Source organism: Humulus lupulus, chromosome 6 (genome assembly GCF_963169125.1).
Source record: "Humulus lupulus chromosome 6, drHumLupu1.1, whole genome shotgun sequence".
Lineage (NCBI taxonomy): Eukaryota > Viridiplantae > Streptophyta > Magnoliopsida > Rosales > Cannabaceae > Humulus > Humulus lupulus.
The window spans coordinates 120131069-120152268 of NC_084798.1; the positions used below are offsets into that span (position 1 = coordinate 120131069).

A 21200-nucleotide genomic window follows, 5' to 3' on the forward strand; every position below is an offset into this window, starting at 1 on the left:
ATCCTCGGCCCCCTCAGTTGTAAGGGCCTTCTCCACTACCTATGATGATAAGGGTATTTTGGATATTATATTTTTTATCCTTTCACATTTATATAATGTTCCTTTCAAGTGTTTTTAGGTGTTCTTAGCTTTGTTTTACGAATTTTTTATTTTTAAGCCATGAAATATTTTATAATTGATGAATTTGATACATTTATTGTGGTTAGGAATGAATGTGCAATGATAGGACTCGAGACAATGAAGTTTGGAATGAGTTTGAAGTGTTTTAGAAGTCCCTAAGGCCGAGGTTCAAGCTTAAAGTTGATGATTATGAAGAAAAAGCACGCGAGCAGAATATGGCCTGTGGCTGCAGCCACCAATATTTACTGGCCACGGCATGGGAGTTAGGGAGTAGTGGTATCGGTCTCCATGCGAATATTGCCCAGAAACCTCCCGCGGCCGCGGCCACTAGGAATCACTAGTCACGGCCGTGGGAAATTTTTTTCTGTAAATTCAAATTTTAAATTAAATTTTTGATGGGCTATAAAAGGGATTAGGGTTAACTTTTATTATAACTTTGGATTGTGAATTTGAAAGGCTAGAGCAGCAGAGGAGGAGAAAAGACATCATCATCTATATTCTTCAATCTAGTATTTCTTTCTACTCAAAACTCTTTTATTTTCATTGAATATTTATGTTTATGAATATGAATATGATTATTGTGTATTTTTCTTTATAGTTGAGGGTTATTTCGAAACCCTAAACATGAGATCTTGAATGCATTGATGAATTTTATTCTTTTTATTCCCTATATTAAATTGCTTTTATTTTTCTAATTGAATGTTATGAACCTTGTGAGATCTTGTTAGGTGGCCAACTAATTAGGGTTTTTCATTGTTCTACTATCATCTTAGGATTTCTATTCACCTAATAGTTTAGGATTCTAAGTAAAGTAATAAATTGAAATTAGAGTATTGTAACGGGTATATTGATTGTGATGAAAAATGGAACCTATGTTAAATTAATTGCATGCTTAATAAATTTATTGCCTAGATTAACTTGTTTCCACAAAGTGTAATGCTTTTACTAGGTTAAATAGATAGCATGCTTAATGTGTTTATTGCTGGGTAAAAAGGGTTAATTAAGAGCGCTTAGCTTTAATTAATTATAATAGGGAAACTGGGATAATTGATAGCTTAAGTGTTATCTGCGGGGTTAATAGTTTAATTGGGAATAGGGAATATTATTTGTCATTGTTGATAGATTGATTGTTGAAGGTAGAGAATAATTCTTGACTATTTCCTTAATATCGTTATATCCTTAGTTATTTAATCTTTGATATTTATTTCATTTTATGTTTTCAGCTATTAAAACTAAAACCCCTTTCTAATTTCAGTTTAGTTATTATTTTGAATAATAATTTGATCATAGTCCTCGTGGGTTCGACCCTTATTTACCGCTATACTGAAGTAGGTTGTGTAAGTGAATAAAAGAAATATATTTAAATTTGATACGGCACACGACACGCGTCAAATTTTTGGCGCCATTGTCGGGGAATTATTGTAAGTCGTTTTTATTATTCAATTTAATTAACTACATACTCACTAGTTTAAAATTTTCATTGTAGGTGTATATGTCTGGCGACGTACTCAAGAAAGACAACAAGCCATAAAGCAATATCTTGAGACATCGTCATCCCGCTCTTCAAGGACTATCACTGACAATCCACTCTTTCAACCTTCAAAGAGAGTCAATCCAGTACAAATACCAATACCATCTGACGAAGATTCTGACTCTGAAACATCAGTTAAGTCTCAGATGGCGCACGAAAGGACGTTGAAAGAGCTGGCAGAGCCAAATCTAGACCATCAGCCTCATGTATTCAATATCTAGTGTTGGACATTAACTTTGAACTCAAGTCGGGCCTCATACATTTACTACCATCTTTCCATGGGCTACCAGGAGAGGACTCGAATAAGCATCTGACAGAATTTCACATAGTCTGCTTTAGTATGAAACCAGCTTTAGTAATGGAAGTGCATGTTAAATTAAGAGCATTTCCATTTTCTTTGAAGGATGGTGCAAAGGAAAGGCTCTATTACCTTCCTCCTGGAACTGTTAATACCTGGAATGAAATGAAGACATTGTTCTTGTAGCGTTACTTCCCAGTGTCTAAGGTTGGTAGTATAAGGAAGGAAATTTGCGGCATTCGCCAACAGACTGGGGAGTCATTATATGAGTATTGGGGGAGATTTAAGAGGCTATGTGCTAGGTTCCCCCACCACCAAATAAGTGAACAACTCTTGATCCAATACTTTTATGAAGGACTATTTCCATTGTACAAGAGCATGATTGATGCAGCAAGTGGGGGAGCACTGGTGGACAAGACTCTTGTTGCAGCTAGAAGTTTAATTTCTAATATGGTGGCTAATTCTCAATAGTTTGGAGTTTGTCAAGCAGTTTCAGTTAAGGGATTAAATGAGACAAACTCTAAAGTAGAACAGCAGCTTGCGTAGTTAACTAGTATGCTTCAACAAATGGCTTTAGGTCAGCAAGTGAGACCTTTTGGCATATGTCAGTTGGTGGGGCATCCTACTGATGCATGTCCCACACTTCAAGAGGATACCAATGGAATGTAAATGCAATGGGGGGATTCCCAAGGCAACCTAGACAAAGGTATGACCCTTATTCTATAACTTATAATGAAGGATGGAAGGAACATCCTAATCTTCGATATGGGAATCAACAAAAAACTATACCTACTAGACCACCAGGGTTTCCTTATCAACAAAGGCAACAACAAACCTATACACCTCAGCCTCAACAAACCTATACACCTCAGTCTCAACAACCTATTACCTCACAACCTCAAGAACCATCAATGGAAGATATGCTAAAACAGTTAGTAGCCTCCAATATGCAAACTCATGTACTTCTTCAAGGCGCTCATGCATCCCTAAAAAATTTAGATAATACTACGGCAGCTTCATTAAGTCAAAGTGAACCACATAATCAAGGAAAATTACCTCCACAGCCTGTTCAAAATGCAAGGGAAAATGCTAGTGCCATCACATTAAGAGATGGCAAGACTTTCAAGATAAGGACATTTAATTAACAGTTTGATACATGGGAACCCAAAAATAGGGTTTAAAGGACAGTTTACAAAATTTCAAAGGGTATGTACAACCACAAGCCACTCTAATGGAAAAATAGGCATTTAAGGTTCTATTGTCCCTGTACCAATCCCTTGGCGGCCGAGCAGCCGACTATGTACATTCCGCCCCTAGAGCTCTCCAATTCAAGGTTGATCCAGCTTATCCATGCCTTTACCTGCACCACATAGCACCCGTGAGCCAAGGCCCAGCAAGAAAACCATATACAGAGCATAACCAATGACAGTAATAAAATGATTTACAAGACATTAACCAGATATTCAGCAGACCACAGCGTTCACATAATTAGTGATATCAACCAAAAAATCATCAATCTATCATCCAACTAATTAACATACCATAACTATCAGATAAACAATAGTAAATCCATCATGCAATTTCCCAGGGTCGGCGCCCTTAGGCCGCACCTTCTATTTATCCCACTGACTCCAGCTCACATAGGCCGAGCTCAGTGATTATATAGTTAACCTCAGCTACCAATGGTCGAGCCACGTCCTGTGCGCAATTATCAATTTCGGCACTCTTAGGCCGTTTATTTCATGCTCACATGGCATAACACAATCATACAACATTGTATACAAATATAGGGAACCCTTAGTCCCAGCATAGCCACACAAATGGGTGCAATTTTCTTACCTTTGATTTTGAGTAGATAAAGTGAACTAATTTCGAGCACGATCCTTAGCCTCGAGCCTTGGCGATAAACCTAGTTACAAGGGCCACTGATATCCATCAACTTCCAATCATAAATAAAACACCTAGGGAACAAAACTAGCATCTGGGACCTCAATTTCTACTAAACTGGGTAGTAGAAATTGTCCCGAGCACCTAGGTTCGAACCCCCAAGCCCTAACAATACTTGGAATGCTTCTAAGATCAAAACTCCCAAGTGGGTCGCGACTTGGCTCAGCAGGTCGCGACTTGCCCCAAGTCAGAGAGCAAGCTCTCAAGCCAAAAAGGAGCAGGTCTCGACTTGGCCAAGCAAGTCGCGGCGCGCCCCCAAGTCAGAGAGCTCCCTAGGCCAGAAGGGCCAAACGCGCCGCGGCGCCCCCAAGCTGGGTCGCAGCGTGCCCTGCGAACCTAGAGAAAACCTGGGTTTTCTCCTTCTTCGCCCAGCCAAGAGCATTCAAACATACCCAGAATTTTCCCCTCAATTCAACACTAAACCTACCACGAATTTGGACCCATAATCACATATTTTTATCCTATAATTCCAAAAAATATAAACAGAAACCAACACCTCAATTCAGCCACAAGAATCACAGTAATAACCACTGAAATTCCTACTCAAACCGTCAGCCGAATTCCTCACTCAATCTATACTCAAAAACTCAAAATCAACCTAACCTACTCAGCAACAAAACACAGAAATTAAAGACAGATTCTTACCTTAATTTAGCAGTCTTCTCCTCTGAATTTCTAGCTCCAATACCCAGCTTAAATCTCCTTAAGTTTCTGTCTAAATTCTCCAAGCTTCAAGCCTCTTTAACAGCCCAAAAATAAACACCAAGGGTGAGAGAGAAAAGAGAAATTGTGAGGGAGAGAGAGTGAGTGAGCTGAGACCCTTTTTTCCTCTTTTCTTCCTTAGATCATTCAATATGTTTCTCTGTTTTGTCCTAATAAAACTGAGCACACCCTTAGTTTTAGGAAAAGACCTCTTTGCCCTCCCAAACAACACTAACCTTTAACTCAATCTAAGGGGTAGAATAGTCATTTGTTCCCAATTCCCACTAATTTCTCAAGTGTTCCTAATACTTACCACTTAAATTCCATCATCCAATTAATCACGAATTATTTACCCAACGACTTATAATCTCCAATATATTTCCTAAATTCCCAAAAATACTCCCAGGCTCCCTCTAGCCGGTTATAAATCCCCGCCGTGACTATTTCCCCAAACCGCTCAATAGGATCATCTCGAGTCATATGCTGCAAATATATCCACATAATCACATTTATGCCTTCAACAGGCCAAAATTACAAATATGCCCCTATAGGATAAACAGGTCCCGCGTGCATATTAATACTCATAAAAATACATTCACATATCTATATAATCATATAAGCATGCTTATCACATAATCATGAATTTAATCATTTAATTCTCACATAAACCAATTATATCCTCCCGGCACGCTAATCAAGGCCCTTAAGCCTTATTAGTAATTTTGGGTCGTTACAACTATCCCCTCCTACTGAGAATTTCGTCCTCGAAATTTACCTGAATAACTCAGGATACTGATCCCGCATTGCTGAATCAAGCTCCCAGGTCGCTTCCTCGACCCTGCTATTCCTCCACAACACTTTAACCAGAGGAATCGTCTTGTTCCGTAGAACCTTATCTTTCCTGTCCAAGATCTGAACCAGTTTCTCTTCATAAGATAAATCTTTCTGCAGTTCCAAATCATCATACTTCAACACATGTGTTGTATCTGAGATGTACTTCCGAAGCATAGAAACAAGGAATATGTCATGAACTCCTAACAATAACGGTGGCAAAGCTAACCTATAAGCCACCTATATGATCATTTCCAGGATCTCAAAAGGTCCAATGAATTGAGGGCTCAGCTTTCCCTTCTTCCCAAACCTTCTCACATCTCGCAGTTGTGAAACTCGCAGAAACATGTGGTCCCCAACCTTGAACTCCACGTCCCTACGCTTAAGATCAGCGTAGCTTTTCTGTCTACTCTATGAAGCAAGCATTCTAGCTCGGATCTTCTCAATAGCTTCATTAGTCTTCTGAACCATGTCCGGTCCCAAATACTTCCTCTCACCCATGTCATCCCAATGAATGGGCGATCTACATCTCCTCCCATACAACATCTCATATGGAGCCATTTCAAGCGCTGATTGATAATTGTTGTTGTATGAAAACTCAATCAATGGGAGATACTTACTCCAAGATCCTTCAAAGTCGATCACGCATGCCCTAAGCATATCCTCCAACACCTGGATCATCCTCTCAGACTGTCCATCAGTCTGAGGATGAAAGATCGTGTTGAGCTTCAATTGAGTCCCCATAGCCTTCTGCAAGCTACCCCAAAACTTAGAGGTAAAGAAAGTATTCCGGTCTGACACTATAGACTTAGGGACCTCGTGGAGACGTATGATCTCCCTCGTATACAACTTTGCATACTGATCCACCATATAAGTCATCTTCACTGGTAGAAAGTGAGCTGACTTGGTGTATCTGTCTACTATCACCCACACTAAGTCATGAAGCCCCACTGTCCTGGGTAAACCTCCCACAAAGTCCATCGTAATATCCTCCCATTTCCACTCGGGAATACCCAGAGGCTGAAGCAACCCCGTTGGTCACTGATGCTCAGCCTTCACCTGTTGACAAGTCAAACACCTGGCCACGTACTCCACCACATCCTTCTTCATCCCGGGTCACCAATACAATGTCTGTAGATCCTGATACATCTTCGTGGTACCCAGATGAAGTGAGTACGACGTAGTATGCGATTTATCTAATATCTCTCGTCTAATCCCCATGTCAGTCAGAACACAAATCTGACTCTGATACCGTAGCAAACCAACCTCAGAAATAGAATAGTCCTTAACTGCTCCTGCTAAGACATTCTCTCTAACCTCCTGTAACTGTACATCCACCAACTGTCCCTCCTTAATCTGCTCCAGTAGGGTCGACTGCAAAGTAATGTTGGCCAACCGGCCCACAACCAACTCTATCCTCGCTCTAGACATCTCATCAGCCATCTCCCTCGAAATCTGAGTAAAACTAAACAACTGAGTTGGGCCTCTCCGGCTCAATGCATCCGCCACTACGTTGGCTTTCCCTGGGTGGTAAAGAATATCACAGTCATAGTCTTTTACCAACTCCAGCCAATGCCCCTGCCCCATGTTCAGGTCTTTTGGGTGAAGAAGTACTTCAAACTCTTGTGATCGGTGTATATCTCGCACTTCTCCCCATACAGATAATGTCGCCAGACCTTCAGTGCGAATACCACCACTACCAATTCTAAATCATGGGTAGGACACCACTGTTCATACTCCTTCAGCTGCTATGATGCATAAGCTATAAACTTCCTGTTCTGCATCAACACACAGCCCAAACCTAACCTCGACGCGTCACAATATTCCACAAACTTTTCTTCCCCCGAAGGAAGACTTAGCACAGATGCAGTAATAAGTCGTCGCTTCAATTATTGAAAACTGTTCTCACACTTGTCTGACCAGATGAACTTCAAATTCTTTCGTGTCAATTCTGTCATCAGTGCAGCAATCTTCAAAAACCCTTCCACAAACCGTCTATAGTAACCTGCTAACCTGAGGAAACTCCGAACCTTTGAGGCATTCCTTGGCCTCGACCAATCTCTAACTGCCTCCACTTTACATGGATCCACCTTAATCCCATCCTCACCAAAAATATGTCTAAGGAATGTCACTTCTGGTAGCCAAAACTCACACTTCTTAAATTTGGCATACAACCGTTGCTCTCTTAACCTCTGCAAGACCTGCCGAAGATGTTGCTCGTGTTCTGCCTCTGAACTAGAGTACACTAAAATGTCGTCAATGAAGACAATCATGAACTAATCCAAGAAGTCCTTGAACACCCTATTCATTAGGTCCATGAAAGCTGCTAGGGCATTGGTCAAACCAAACGACATGACTAGAAACTCATAGTGCTCATACCTGGTTCGAAAGGCCGTCTTTGGTATATCCTCGTCCTTGATCCTCAGTTGGTGATAACCAGATCGAAGATCAATCTTCGAGAATACCATCTTTCCATGCAGATGATCAAACAAGTCATCAATCCTTGGTAGAGGGTACTTGTTGTTGATGGTCAACTTGTTCAATTCTCTGTAGTCTATACACATCCTCAGAGTCCCGTCCTTCTTCTTCACAAACAAAACCGGAGCACCCCACGGCGAGTAGCTAGGCCTGATAAACCCTAAATCCAGATGCTCCTGTAGTTGTATCTTCAATTCTTTCAGTTCTACCGGTTCCATTCTATATGGTGCCCTCGACACTGGCTCGGTCCTTGGTGCCAACTCAATGACGAACTAAATCTTCCTGTGCGGCGGTAAGCCTGGTAGATCCTCAGGGAATACATCCAAGAATTCACAAACCAATCTAGTCTCTCCCAGACTTGTTGGCAAAACTCTAGTAGTATCCACCACACTAGCCAGAAAACCTATACATCCTCCCTGTAATAAGTCTCTGGCTCTCAGCGATGATATCATGGGTATGTGGGTTCCAATCAATGACGCCGCACATCAGGCATGATAACAACATCCAAAATCACCTTCCACTCTCATCAATCAACAACAACCAGCAAGTCCACATATCACACATAGCATATAACAATCAAGGGGGACATGCCCTAACATCATGCATATATCAACACATTCATCATGTTCTATCTATATATTCAAGAACACAGAGCAACTTAAACCAACAATTAAGCATATAACTCATTTATTACCAACCAACCTTGAGTCGAGCTTGTCACTGGCAGTGAGCTTACATGTTCAGTTTATCTCTAGTAACCATAAACCTTAGCACACTCCGATACCCACCTTGGCCCAAAAATTGTATCAGAGCCTTGACCCAATCGAAAGTGTGGCCTACAGGGACGTCAGACCCTTAAGGGGCGGTGATTGTGATAGTTAGAATCTCGTGATCCGCAACGGGAAAGATTGGGTAAGAGTTGTGCAATCCCACATCGCCTAGGGAAGGTCAAGTGTGATGATTTTAAGACTATGTAGGTATGGGACTACACAATTGAAAAGGACCTAAATGGATTGATGGGTACTATCTATGCCAACAAGATGCATCTTCTTTTCGGTTGCCCATCACTTGAGAACTCCAAAGTTAAGCATGCTTGACCTGGAGTAGTCTTATGATGGGTGACCTCTTGGGAAGTTTTCCCATGAAACGTGCGAGTGAGGACAAAGCACACTGGAAAGACTCCTGTTGGTTTGTAAGGCCAATCGTCATTCCAGGAAGCAACCATAGTGACGTGGGGCATTACAGTAGAAGATGCAAGAAATTTGAAATGAGCAAAGGTAACGTTGGAAGGTTGGTTCTTGACCTTTTATATGCCTAGTGCTTGGGGGTGAAGTAAGTTCACCCCGACCGTCGGATTACTTAGGACATAGGTACTCAAGAGCGATCCAAGGGCTAGGATCTGAAAGGCGTGGATTGTGAACATTAGTATTGAAAAAGGAAAACCTCGAGTATAGGCTGAAAAAAGACACCTAAGGTACGAATAAGACGTTTTGGGTCGTGGACCTGACCCCTCAATAATTGCACGGATTGATGGGTCCAACAATAGGGGCTTAGCATGTGATAGAAAATCTTGTGGTGACGTCAGAGGAAGTTCAAATGTAACTCCATACTACCTTACAACCGTTACCAAGTCATTTATAAATGTGTCATTAGCTCGCTAACTGATTAAATCAAAATAAATACTCTTTTAATGAACATTAAGTATAAAGAGTAGGTCATTCATTAAAATTAGTAAAAATGTTACATTGGGATCCAAAAATACTGTTTTGAAATACATTTACAATCCAAAGGTATGGTACAGTCGACCTAAGCGAAAAAATTGAACGTTTACCACGTGTTCCTCAAAACAACCCCTGTCGTGGCAGCTAGGTAGGCCAAACATGTACACACCGCTCCATGCCCTCCAACTCATGGTTGTTCGACCTTTTCCTTGCCCTTACCTGCACCACAGAGCACCCATGAGCCGAGGTCCAGCAAGAGAACTTCAAGCACAACATACAATAATTTATTTCAAAAAATACATACTTAATCAAAACAACAAACAGTTACCAGTTCCTATTCGAATGCACAACAACACAGCAGTATAACAACACAATGGCATAACAGCCTAAGTACACTAACACAGCAGTATGGTAACACAATAGCACAGTAATACGATAACATCACAATTATGTAGTTGCGACCTTCGCAGATCGAGGTGCACTATCAAGCACCAAGTCTATGACCTTAACCGAGTGGGTGTGTACAGCACCCTTAGAGGGTCTCTCCCTAGCGACCTGCGTTCAGCATGCTTGACGTCGATCCCAATCCTTTGCTGCTCCTGAATCTTGTCACTTCCGGCTCTTGCCGCTCTTGGCTCTTGCCGCTTCCTACTCTTGTTTCTTTCAACTCTTGCCGCTTCTAGCTCTTGCTGATTAGTCACAACCAGATGTATGACATAACAGTTATAAAAAATACATACAACACTACACACCACATAGCTCTACGGGCACAAATAGTTCTCTTACATATATCCCGAGCTGACAGATCAACATGATCCCGAGCACAATCTCCTAACCCGAGCTTTGATGTATACCTAGCACATCGTATTCAAATAAATCGGGTCACAGCCTAAACCAAATAAGAACTTTGGATTAAAATACTAGCCTTCGGAACCTCGAATTCTACTAAACCGGGTAGTAGAATCCTTCTCGAGCCTTAGCATTTGGGTTCCCGAGCTTAAAACCCTCAAATAGAAAACATTTCCCACTTGAGTCGCGGCCCAGCTCCTTAAGGGTCGCGACATGCTCAAGTCAGAGAGCATGGCTCTCTCTGCTGAAGGACACAGGTCACGACACGCCACGCCTGCACTGCGGCGCCTGGGCAAACTTTCGAGGCCCCCAAGCTACTGTGTTCAAGCGAGTTATGATGCCTGATGAATAGGGTTGCGGCTCGAGCCTCAAAACCAAGAAATCTCACCATTTTTCTACGTTTTTTCCTGAGCCTAAACCACCAAATCACACCCCAACCAGCATCTAAACTTGGAATTAAGTCTAGAATCCTCATCCACACAGCCTAAACATCACAACAACCCCAGAAATCACCCTATATCCTCACCAACACTCAAAATCAATTTAAAGCCCAACTCTCATGCAAACTTTCAATTCATAAATGAATTAAAAAAAAAGAAATCAAGTTTGAATCCTTACCTCACTGAGAATTCGACCTAGGCTAACTCTCCAACACTTCTAGCTTTAGAACCTCAATTCTTTGCTCCAAATTTTGGGCTTCACCACCAAAATTCCCAAAATCTTCTAAGTGACCAAGAGAGGGAGATAGAGCCAAGAGAGATAAGGAGACAAGGGCTAGGGATTTTTGTTTTTGTTTTTTTCTTAGTTATCGTGATTTCTCAAAGCTACTCAGCTTACTCTAAGCTATCCCTTAGTACAAAATGACCCAATTACCCCTAAGGTCAATCCTAAATCCTTAATACCACCAAGGGCAATCCAGTCATTTGCCTCATCCTGCTAATTCCTCGAGTGTTCCTATAATTCCCCATTTAGTCCCCTAACATACACAAATGATCGCAAAATCGCTACCTGTTACCCGGGTACTCGACCCCGTTGTGACTATTTCGCTATTCCGCTCCCTAGGACCATCTCGGATCGCACATCACAATTATATCCCCATAACACTAAGGTCTCACTCATAGCACATACATAGTTCACATTTATGCCCTCAACGGACCAAAATTACAAACATGTCCCTATTCACAAAAATGGGCCTACATCAACATTTAATACATATAAACATGCATGTCTAATCACGTTACCACACAAGCCATCTATGTCACACATATAATTCAAATTAGGCCCTCCAGGGATAGTAATCAAGGCACTTAACCTTAATAACAAATTTGGGATGTTACATTAAACGTTTCCATCTGAGGACTATTCGATTTCTCCCCAGTTTTAAGTCTCCACTATTTGAGGACGAATAGAGACTTGGGGGGCAAATGTCGTTCGTGTTTTCAGCAAGGGACATGTGGCAATAAGAAACATGTGTGGGAAGGACACGTGGCAAAGATGCGTCTCTTCAAGTGAGGCCACGCCCCGAGGTCAGTCCTCGAAGGGTGGATATCTCGAAAGAAGGCCACGACCATCGGGTAAAGACAGGGTATGTGCACCTATCTGAGGTCGTGCCCCAAGGACTAGTTATTAGTCCTCAAGCAATTTACAAGCAGTTGTCCTCCAAGTCAAGGACCTTATCCTCGGGACCTAGAGGACTAGCTAGGTGTCAACAGTGCGTGTTTGCAGCGTCAAAGGATCATCTGACATCCTTTTTGTTGATTCGTCTGCAATGTTTTCAAGTGTACGACTCAACAATTCGCACTCCCACTACGCCGTCTGACAAGGAGATACGTGCGGCATGCCCTGAAAATTCCAGGGGCATGTTCCCCATAGAGTGGTAATTTTCTTCCGTGGGCCCCACGTATATCGCCTAGGTTGTGGTCTCTAGTTAATGCAGCCAAATGCATTAAAGTGGTATTCATACCCCAATAATAGAGAAAATATTTATTAATTACAGATAATTAGCATTAATGACCCCAAGCTCTATAAATAGGGGTGGGAGTCTCATTGTAAAGGGTTGGAATTTAGAGAGAGAGAGAGAGAGAGAGAGCCTTGTACTCAGAGCAATATAAACACTACCTAAGAAAACTCCATTAGAGCTTGTCATAACAAGCTTCCAATCTCCTTAATACTAGAGACTCGTGGACTAGGGCTCTTTTATAGCCCGAACCACGTAAAAATTGTTGTGTTCTTATTTGTTTATTTCTTTAATCTCTCATCTTTAGGTTGATAGCGAAAAATGCAGTTAACATAATATGATATTATTCTAATACGTGAACTTTATGTTTAGGTTTAACTAAATTTTATTTAAGTTATAAAACATATGGTTTTACTACTTTTAAATAATTATTGTAAAATGTCTCAAAAATATCCTATTTGAATTTGTTCAATTAATTATTTATTTAAGTTTAAGTCATGTTTATAATCTACCGTTAAATATAATAACATTCTGTTAAATATAAGAATATCTCGTTAAAGTTAACAAGAAAAAATAAAAAATCGTTATAACCAAGAATTTTCATTATCTACACACTTTTTATATAGAAAAGATAATCTACTACAACTAGCAAAAAACCTAAATTTAAGACCCACATATAATATTAATATTATATTAAACATATAGTATATAATCTCTTGTTGTGTGCCAAATTCAAAAACTAGAACAAATATAAACTTAAACAAAAATTAATTAATTAATTAAAATAGTTGATACATGTATACTAGTCTTCACTATAACTTTTTCTATTCTTATTTTATTTCTATTATTAATTTCTTTTTAAATATTATTGTAATTTATATACATATGTCATGCAGCCATGTAAATATATATATTTTTGTCAATATTGTATTTAGATATCATATATGTAGAAATTATTGATATAAATATTTATATATACTATAGAATTAAAATTCATTCTATTATATATATTTTTTTTTAAAAAAAGTGAACCAATTTTTATAAAAAATTATAGACCATATTTTGCCCTAATTTTTTTAATACATTTATGTCATACATTATATTAAACATGTTTTATTTATTTTCATTATATTGCTTATTTATTTAAAATTTATATGATAATTAAAAAATATATAATAAAAATAAATATATATTTTAATAAGTATGTTTACAACTTTAAAATTAAGCAAATGCTTGTTGCTTCTACCTAGTATATACATATTTTTGAGGAAAGTACCAAAGTTGTACTGAATTTGTACTTAAATACCCATGTTTATTTTTTTTTACAGCAAAAGTACCAAAGTTTAACAATTTCTTACATCTTGAGTAACTGACGTTAAATGGTGACGGTATCAACCGGTGCAAGTAAAAATTGAAATTAGGTACTTTTGTTGTCAAAAAAGGCTTGGGTACTTAAGTATAATATTTTGTATAACCTAATACTTTCACCATGAATATCCCAAAATACATATATAAAAGGGAAAGACAAAAAAAACTCTTTATTCTTTATTGCTGAGTATCAGAACATAATATAAAACCAGTTCGAAGAATTAAAGCTATAGAACGTTTAAATAAATGTTCCTCAACATATAGGACTGAATAAATAGCTTAAAGCTGTCTTGTTCCTGTGTCCAAAACATGGCATTGCCAAGTTTCCAAAAGCCAGCAAAACAAAGTGGCTTTCATCTTCGAGGAAGAATATCTGAAAATGAAAAATCATGGGCAGGTGGACCTGCAACAAGATGAAAGTACAGAGGTATATATCATATTCTTAATAATTATTAATTATTAATTTCATACCATGAAAGGGCGAAGAATTAAAGGATAAAACATTTCTATTCTAAATGCATAACATTCAGCTTTTTACTTCCCTAGTTAGAACTTCCACTTTAGATTGGTTGCCATTATTTCAGTGTTGTATTAAAGGGAACAAATATATGTGTAGGCTTGTACCTTCTTGTAAACCTAGAATGTAAAATGGAATATGTGCAATCATCTTCGTCGAACCATCACTCCACTTCATAGTGCCTGGATACTGTTCTTGTACATTCGAAGGTTGTGAAGGCCCCAAGACAGATAATGAAATTGATGGTTCGTTCATTAAACCCAAATAATCACGAGCACGCCTCCAAACCCTCGCATCTGAGATCCGAGATCGGGCTACCTGAGGAATGCACAACACTGTTTGATTGGTGTGAATGGGGAAAGTTATGTGTATACTATTATTATCCCTTATACATCCATGAGTAAATTGATAAAGAATATGGTAAAACCAATATCAGACCTTTCCCAAGGAAACACGTGCCCTCGGTAGTAACTCACGGTGGTATGTCGCAAGCTTTGCTATAGCTGTAACAACAAAACATAGAAGCCTCGACTGTGACGACTTCCTGAAGATTTGGCTTGAGGAGCCATATGCAGATTCCCTCAGGCCTACTCGACTACAAAAAAATAAAATAAAAAAGAGAGAAGAAGAAGAAAAAAGTCTAGGGATGAAAAAGCCAAGAAAAACAAAATAAAATATCAACAAAACATAATTTACACCTAGATGAAAGGTTTTCATATAAGAGTAGCTCTAAACCCTCAAAAAGCTCACGAGCTGCGTCTTTGTGAGATGCACCACCTCCACCATGCTCCCCTATGGCCCAACACAGCTGCAAAGCTAACTCGGCCTATAGGAAAATAAAAATAATAAAGAAATTTCTTCAACACAGTTACAGGACCTAATTACCTTGACTAACAAAGAGTACTAACCTTTTCTGGGCTGTCATAGGCTTCTGCAAGCCTGTCCATTATGGGCTTCTGCAAAAGGTTTTAACTAGAATTTGTCTTTGCACAAGGAAAAAAAAATGTTTTCACTGAAGAAAATATAAATAAACAGACACACCTTCAGAAGTGCAATAAAGTTTGGAGAACGTTGAAATGAAGAAAGCATGAATTCTAAAAACCTTTTCCTAACCTGCAGAGATACATAACTCATTATTATAGCTTTGCTATTGGTTGAAATTTTCGGTGATTATTATTTATTATATTAATTCCAAGCAGCAAAGAGGAAAAAAAAATTAAAAATGGCAAATTATAATGACTTTATAATGATACTAACAAAGAAAAATGATGGAATCTAGATATAAGAATCTTTATAATAGTGAGCAACCATAGAAACTACTATCTAAACCTATAGGAGAGATTCGAAACATGATCTTTCTAGTCAAGACTAGCATTCAGTTTATTTAGGCTAAATTGATATAAATAATAATATTAACCAAAACATACCTAAAAATCATCCATTGGAAACTGGTAGAAAACTGTAGAAGTTGAAATTAGCAGGAAAGAGAATAGGTTGACAGATATAATACAAATAACTATTATTATAAATATAAGGAATAGCCTTCCCCTAGAATGCTGAAATTATGTCCGTGGACCTTTTAGGTTGCTATATACCTATCCATTGAGACAGATACTCACAAAGTCACGTGTCAAATTGAAAGGCAGAGCCAGAACAAAGCACAACAATCTTCAATCAATTGTATTCAAATGTGTACGTACCTCGAAAGAACATTTTTTGTCTGGAAATATTGTGGCATTTCTAGACATAAGTAGGGAGATCAAAGCACAGATCAAAGCTGGAAAAGATAAAGATTAAAAAAGAGTCTTAGGATATTCACCAGCTTAGCAGAGTATTGAATGCAACATAATTAAAAATAAATAAGTCTTTTAGAACAAAAGAAAAAAAAGGGAAAAAATAAAATAAAAAATGAATAAGGCCAAATCAATATGTCAAACAGGAGACTAGATCAACATACAGTCATTGACATCGCGTAACGCAATGGCAAAATATACTCCAATGAGTCGGGGTGCTATCTTAAGTACATGCTTTAGCCTATCAGACTGAGAGGTGTTGATTGCAGCCTGCAGTGCTGCAGCCATCCCAGGGGAGTTCCATTGGCGTTCCTGAAATAGAACACCGAACAATCAATGACTTATTTAAATAATAATAATAAAAAAAAGAAACTTCTCAAAATGAATAATCATTAACTTGCTTGCAATGAGTTTGATTAAACCTACGGTTTTCAAAGTATATTTTCATACTAGACTTGAATACTTTCTTGGTGCAAGCTCAGACAAATAATTCAAGTCCAACTCACATGAACAAAATATATAAAAAAAAAAATCAATGAGATATACAAGTGCCAATCCACAAAATTTACTTTATTCCTTGAAATGCTACATGAATTGAAAAGTGCAAATGAGAAAATAATCATAGCACAGCAGAACTAAGAAATAACCAATGAGTAGAAAAGAGAGTTACATGAACGAATTATTTAAGAGTCACCTTTCTGTACCAATTCTTCAACTTTCAGAAAAACAAAAAGGTGGGAAAAATAACATATGATTGTTTGATTTCAATACAAGTACAAGAAGCCAAGCCATCTTATTGATATTGTTGTATAGAATTAGTAAGGTACTTAACAGCAAGTCCATCATTTTCATCCTTTAGAAGGTCAAGGAACACAGGATCAGCAACATCAATTGTGCTGCTGTCTTCAGATTCAGAGTCTCCCCCTCCATCTCCTATTGTTGTTCCAGTATAAGCTTCATCCATAAGTGCAAGTAGCATCTATAATTACAAAAGAAGAGTATCATTATTGCATCCTGTATGAAGTTTTGGCTAAATACACAGTGTTGCTAATTGCTATACTACGGTATAAAAAAAATGACCTCAGGAGCCGTACTCTTCTGAATTGAAGCTATGCTGTTTCCAACTAGTGAACCTGAGCTCCGTTCTACTTTTTCTAATGCTACTACTAAAACTACAACATTGAACAGGAAAAAAAAAAGTCATATTGGAAAGTTCAAAATAATAGAAAGGAAACAGATTGGGAGAAAAGAGAAGAGGGAGAGAAAGCATTATATATTACAAGAAAAGGAAGCTAAAACCTAACTTGGCAAGTCCACTAATGACGGAAATAGAGGAAGAAATGACCCAGGAGATATCAATCCAGGAAAAACTCTCATAAATGACTTTTCTAATCTGCACAATGAAAATTATAAATGAATTTTAGTGGTTCTAGTAGATTATATTTTGTTGAAACAATTTGTAAAATCAAGTCAACTATATAGTACATCATTTCTAGTAAGAAATTAATCTCAAAATTTGTACTAAAGCAGAACATTATTATTATCTTTCCGGGAATGGTACCCTAGTAGAAGTTGGTTAAAAAGTACACTGAAGAACTTACTTTTCTCCATTCCAAGCAATCAGTTTTAGCAACAACGGAAAGAACTGCATGAAATATTATCATCAGAACAAAATAAGTGTATGCTGAAACTGAAATGAACAAAAAATGAAATGAGCTAATTGTAATGATATGGCAGAATATTAATACTTGAAAATGTAATAAATTGATATAATCACCACAGAATAGGCATGTCATTCAAATCATCAACCTAAAAGCTCTCTAAAACGACACAGGAAGCAATATGAAGAAAAATAATCCAACCTTTTTTACAATCTATGTTACCAAAGAATAACATGTTACATGTCATTGAGACAAGAGTTGGAATTTACACGCTTACAAAATAATTTATTTGTTATACATCTGAAGGTGTCTACCTATACATAGAATTTGGTTCAGCAAGAAAATACCATATTAGTTTCTAATCAACAGAAAAAGTGATTGTGGTATATTTGAATGCATACCTGAGGTAGTAAGGTAGGAAATATACTAAGAAGCTTTCTCTTGTTTGTATTAAAAAACTCAAGGGTTGCTTCTGCAACAACAGGATCTGCAAACTCACTGTAATAACGCAATTCAAAAGAAACAGATGTGTGATGATCATCATATCTAAAACTAAAAACAAAATTAAAATTAAAATTGCAGAGGGGGAAAAAATTCCACTCAATAAAGGAAAGTAGAAGAATTTTATAACTGAAAAATTCCCATTCCAGACATAGTAAGATTTACAAGTCAATTTTCAATATTTGTCTCGAACAGACAACCTGTCAAAGAAAGTAATGAATCTGAAACACAAACTAGACCTGATACTCCAAAGAAAACAACATTAATCACAGAAACTATCATGTATTTATTGAAAGGGGAAATACGATAACTGAGTTATTCATCAATCTAACAGCTTTATGAATATATTATAAGGGTATAAAGCTAAGCAAGTACCGGCTCAAGCATGTTCGCAAGAATGTCCTTAAACAGGGATCAGCATCATGTAGAACCACATCCCCAAAATCAAGGTAAAATTGAAGGATCGCCTGAACACAAGCGACAAAAACATATATACCTTGAGAAATATATAGAAGGCACTCATATCCTATATTACTTGCAATGCCTTTCAAAGTTGAAAATGAGACAAGATGCCTAATTTGGGTAACCCAGTTCCTCCGTTATTTGAGAACTAATCATATTTAGACTAAACACTTCGTTAAAATTGATAGCAGATAGCTTAATTCGAAACCCCACTAAATATAAATTTATAATTGAAAAATCCCCTCTGCGAGTTGAACTGAGCTATTCTAACACCGAATCAAATTCAGGTACATAATATAAATTGGTAAAAATTAAACCGAACCAGTAAGAGAAGGCCATTGGATGTTCGAGACTGAGACAGTGAAGCCACTGAGCGTTGAAAAAGCTTGTTAATATGTGGAAAAACTCTTACAACCAGATCCTCTGAATTCTCAGCTTTGCATAACTCATGAAGCTTCTTCACCTAATCATTCAAAAACGAACACAACACAGTGAGAGAGACCACACCAAACAGTACCTAACTCGATTTAACACTCAATTTTCAAAATTTTCATTTCGTTTCTCTCGATAACCAATCAAAAAGCTTTAAAAAAAAAATGAAAGCAGAGATGCCCACGGATTGCAAAAGAGAGGAATCAGAAGCGGGATCACTGGCAATATTGGAGTCCCTAGCACTATTCGATAAACTTCTGAGATAAAAATCCCAGTCGCGGCTTCGATCTTCCATTTACCCAAAACAAAAAAAACTGAATATTCTCGCCTTCAAAAGCAGCGATATCCAAAAAAAAATTCTTTTCAATTTATTCGAAGCTAAAACATCAAATCGACTATCGTGTTTCTTTGGCTCTGGACTCGGAGCTGTAAAACTCGACTCGGTGAGTAAACGAACGGACGGGGCTTCCGGCCAAACACTTGTTAGAGGGTAAGACCGTTATTCCAACTAAATTTTGATATTTAATTAAGGATTAAGAAAATTTTGCATTTTTATTATTGCACGGAGTTTTTTTTTTTTTAACTGCGTCAAACTTTTTTTTTTTCAGTTCCACGACTTTCCCTCCTCCGCGGGAGAAGAAGTCATGTTCCTGTACTTCCGGCACGTGTGTTTCTGACGAGACACTACAAGAAGCACTTCAAGTGTCGAGCCTGCCATGCCTTCAGTAACTACACGAGCCCAAACCAAGTCACTCTCTGCAACGACAGCAGCCAAAGCATGTACTGCCAACTCCTTGTCGACCAAGTCTTTCACCTGGGCGATGTCTTCGCATCGGCACTCCTCCGTGCCATCTCGTTTCTAAAGCGTAATTGGCCAATTTCTGCAACGATATCCACCTTGACCCTTCTATCAAGCATAAAAAGAAAAATATGCCAAAGAAAAATACTATGCTTTTAAGATGTTAAAAAGAGTACCTATTTTTCTCCTTTACATATACTATATATATTATTACATTACCTAATATATATACATATATACCTTAAGAAGATTATTTTTGGATGTGTTCTTGTGATGCCATCACAGTATGCGACTGCCTCAGGTGTTTTGGGTTGAGCTAATGGGCACGAAGAAGAATATTATAGATCCATCATTCTCTAATGTTTTCTAAAACAATTAATTATATATATACTACATTTATATTCATATGTACTGACACCATTAACCAAAGAGCAAGATACTTTTTGTGAGGAAACACTTAGGTTCAGTGAGCTAATAGAAGATAGTTTGACCATATATTTTGTCGTTGGTAAAATGTCTAGAAAACTAAAAATTCCACATGAGTTGACTAGCCTATTAGTTTTGCAACTCCAAAATTTTTATTGGTTGTAGTAAAAGACAAAAACAGCTAATATTAACACCAACACTAATAACAATGAAAAAGATTAGAAATTAAGTTTACTAGTGGTACACATACTCCATTACAACTTATATATATATATATATTTATTTATATTACTAAACAACATTTTTATATAATTTACTTCTAAAGATCAATTCTTGTGGGAGTTATGTGATATAAGATAGTTTGTTTAGGTTTAGGTTTATGTATAATTGTCTAATATCATTTTATTTTTGTGTTATGTTTTAGTTGTTTAAGTTTATGTATAGTGTTTTTCATGTTGTCTTTTATTTATTTTTTAATGCAGTGCGTTGATGTCTCGTTGTTGTCCAATTGTTGTTTTTTAGTTGTCTTTTAATGTGCTAGTATGTAGTGTGTTGATGTCTAGTTGTTGTCCAATTGTATTTTCTAGTTGTTTTTTTTTAAATTGTATTGCAGTGTGTTGCTTTTTTAAAATGTAATGGGTTGCACTGTGTTGTTGTGGGGTTGTTGTTTTTGTGTTGTTTAGATTTTATGTATAGTTTTTTTCATGATAATTTTAAGTAGTTTAAGTTTATTTATAGTTGTTTAGTTGTTTTCAGATATATTTTGATTTTAAAAAAAAACATGTTAGTATGTCGTGGGTTAATGTT

At 37.6% G+C, this 21200-nt stretch overlaps 1 protein-coding gene across 2 annotated transcripts; it reads right to left on the reverse strand.

The window, feature by feature from the left end:
* Positions 1–13946: 13946 nt before the first annotated feature.
* LOC133782490 (uncharacterized) lies at positions 13947–20109 on the reverse strand. Of its 2 annotated transcripts, XM_062221806.1 has the most exons (16): positions 19353–20103; positions 19059–19199; positions 18650–18741; positions 18175–18271; positions 17714–17757; positions 17417–17505; positions 17193–17284; positions 16945–17091; positions 16277–16424; positions 16020–16096; positions 15361–15432; positions 15228–15275; positions 15018–15145; positions 14758–14914; positions 14427–14637; positions 13947–14205 (listed from the first exon to the last, which is right to left on the reverse strand). In XM_062221806.1, the coding sequence occupies exons 1-16, from the start codon at positions 19461–19463 to the stop codon at positions 14156–14158; spliced, it is 1704 nt and encodes a 567-aa protein (XP_062077790.1). In that variant the 5' UTR covers positions 19464–20103; the 3' UTR covers positions 13947–14155. The 2 variants fall into 2 exon arrangements, with proteins under 2 accessions (XP_062077790.1, XP_062077791.1); XM_062221807.1 differs by lacking the exon at positions 13947–14205 and having other exon boundaries at positions 14517–14654; positions 19353–20109.
* Positions 20110–21200: the final 1091 nt, after the last annotated feature.

What these genes read in the sequence shown, in the direction of transcription:
- LOC133782490 (XM_062221806.1), bottom strand. Translation starts at nt 19,463, where the DNA reads ATGGAAGATCGAAGCCGCGACTGGGATTTTTATCTCAGAAGTTTATCG. An exon ending in ATTGCTTGGAATGGAGAAAA is followed by an intron (nt 17,506 to 17,713) that starts GTAAGTTCTTCA and finishes TTCATTGTGCAG; the next exon opens with ATTAGAAAAGTCATTTATGA. An exon ending in CCTATGACAGCCCAGAAAAG is followed by an intron (nt 15,146 to 15,227) that starts GTTAGTACTCTT and finishes ATTTTCCTATAG; the next exon opens with GCCGAGTTAGCTTTGCAGCT.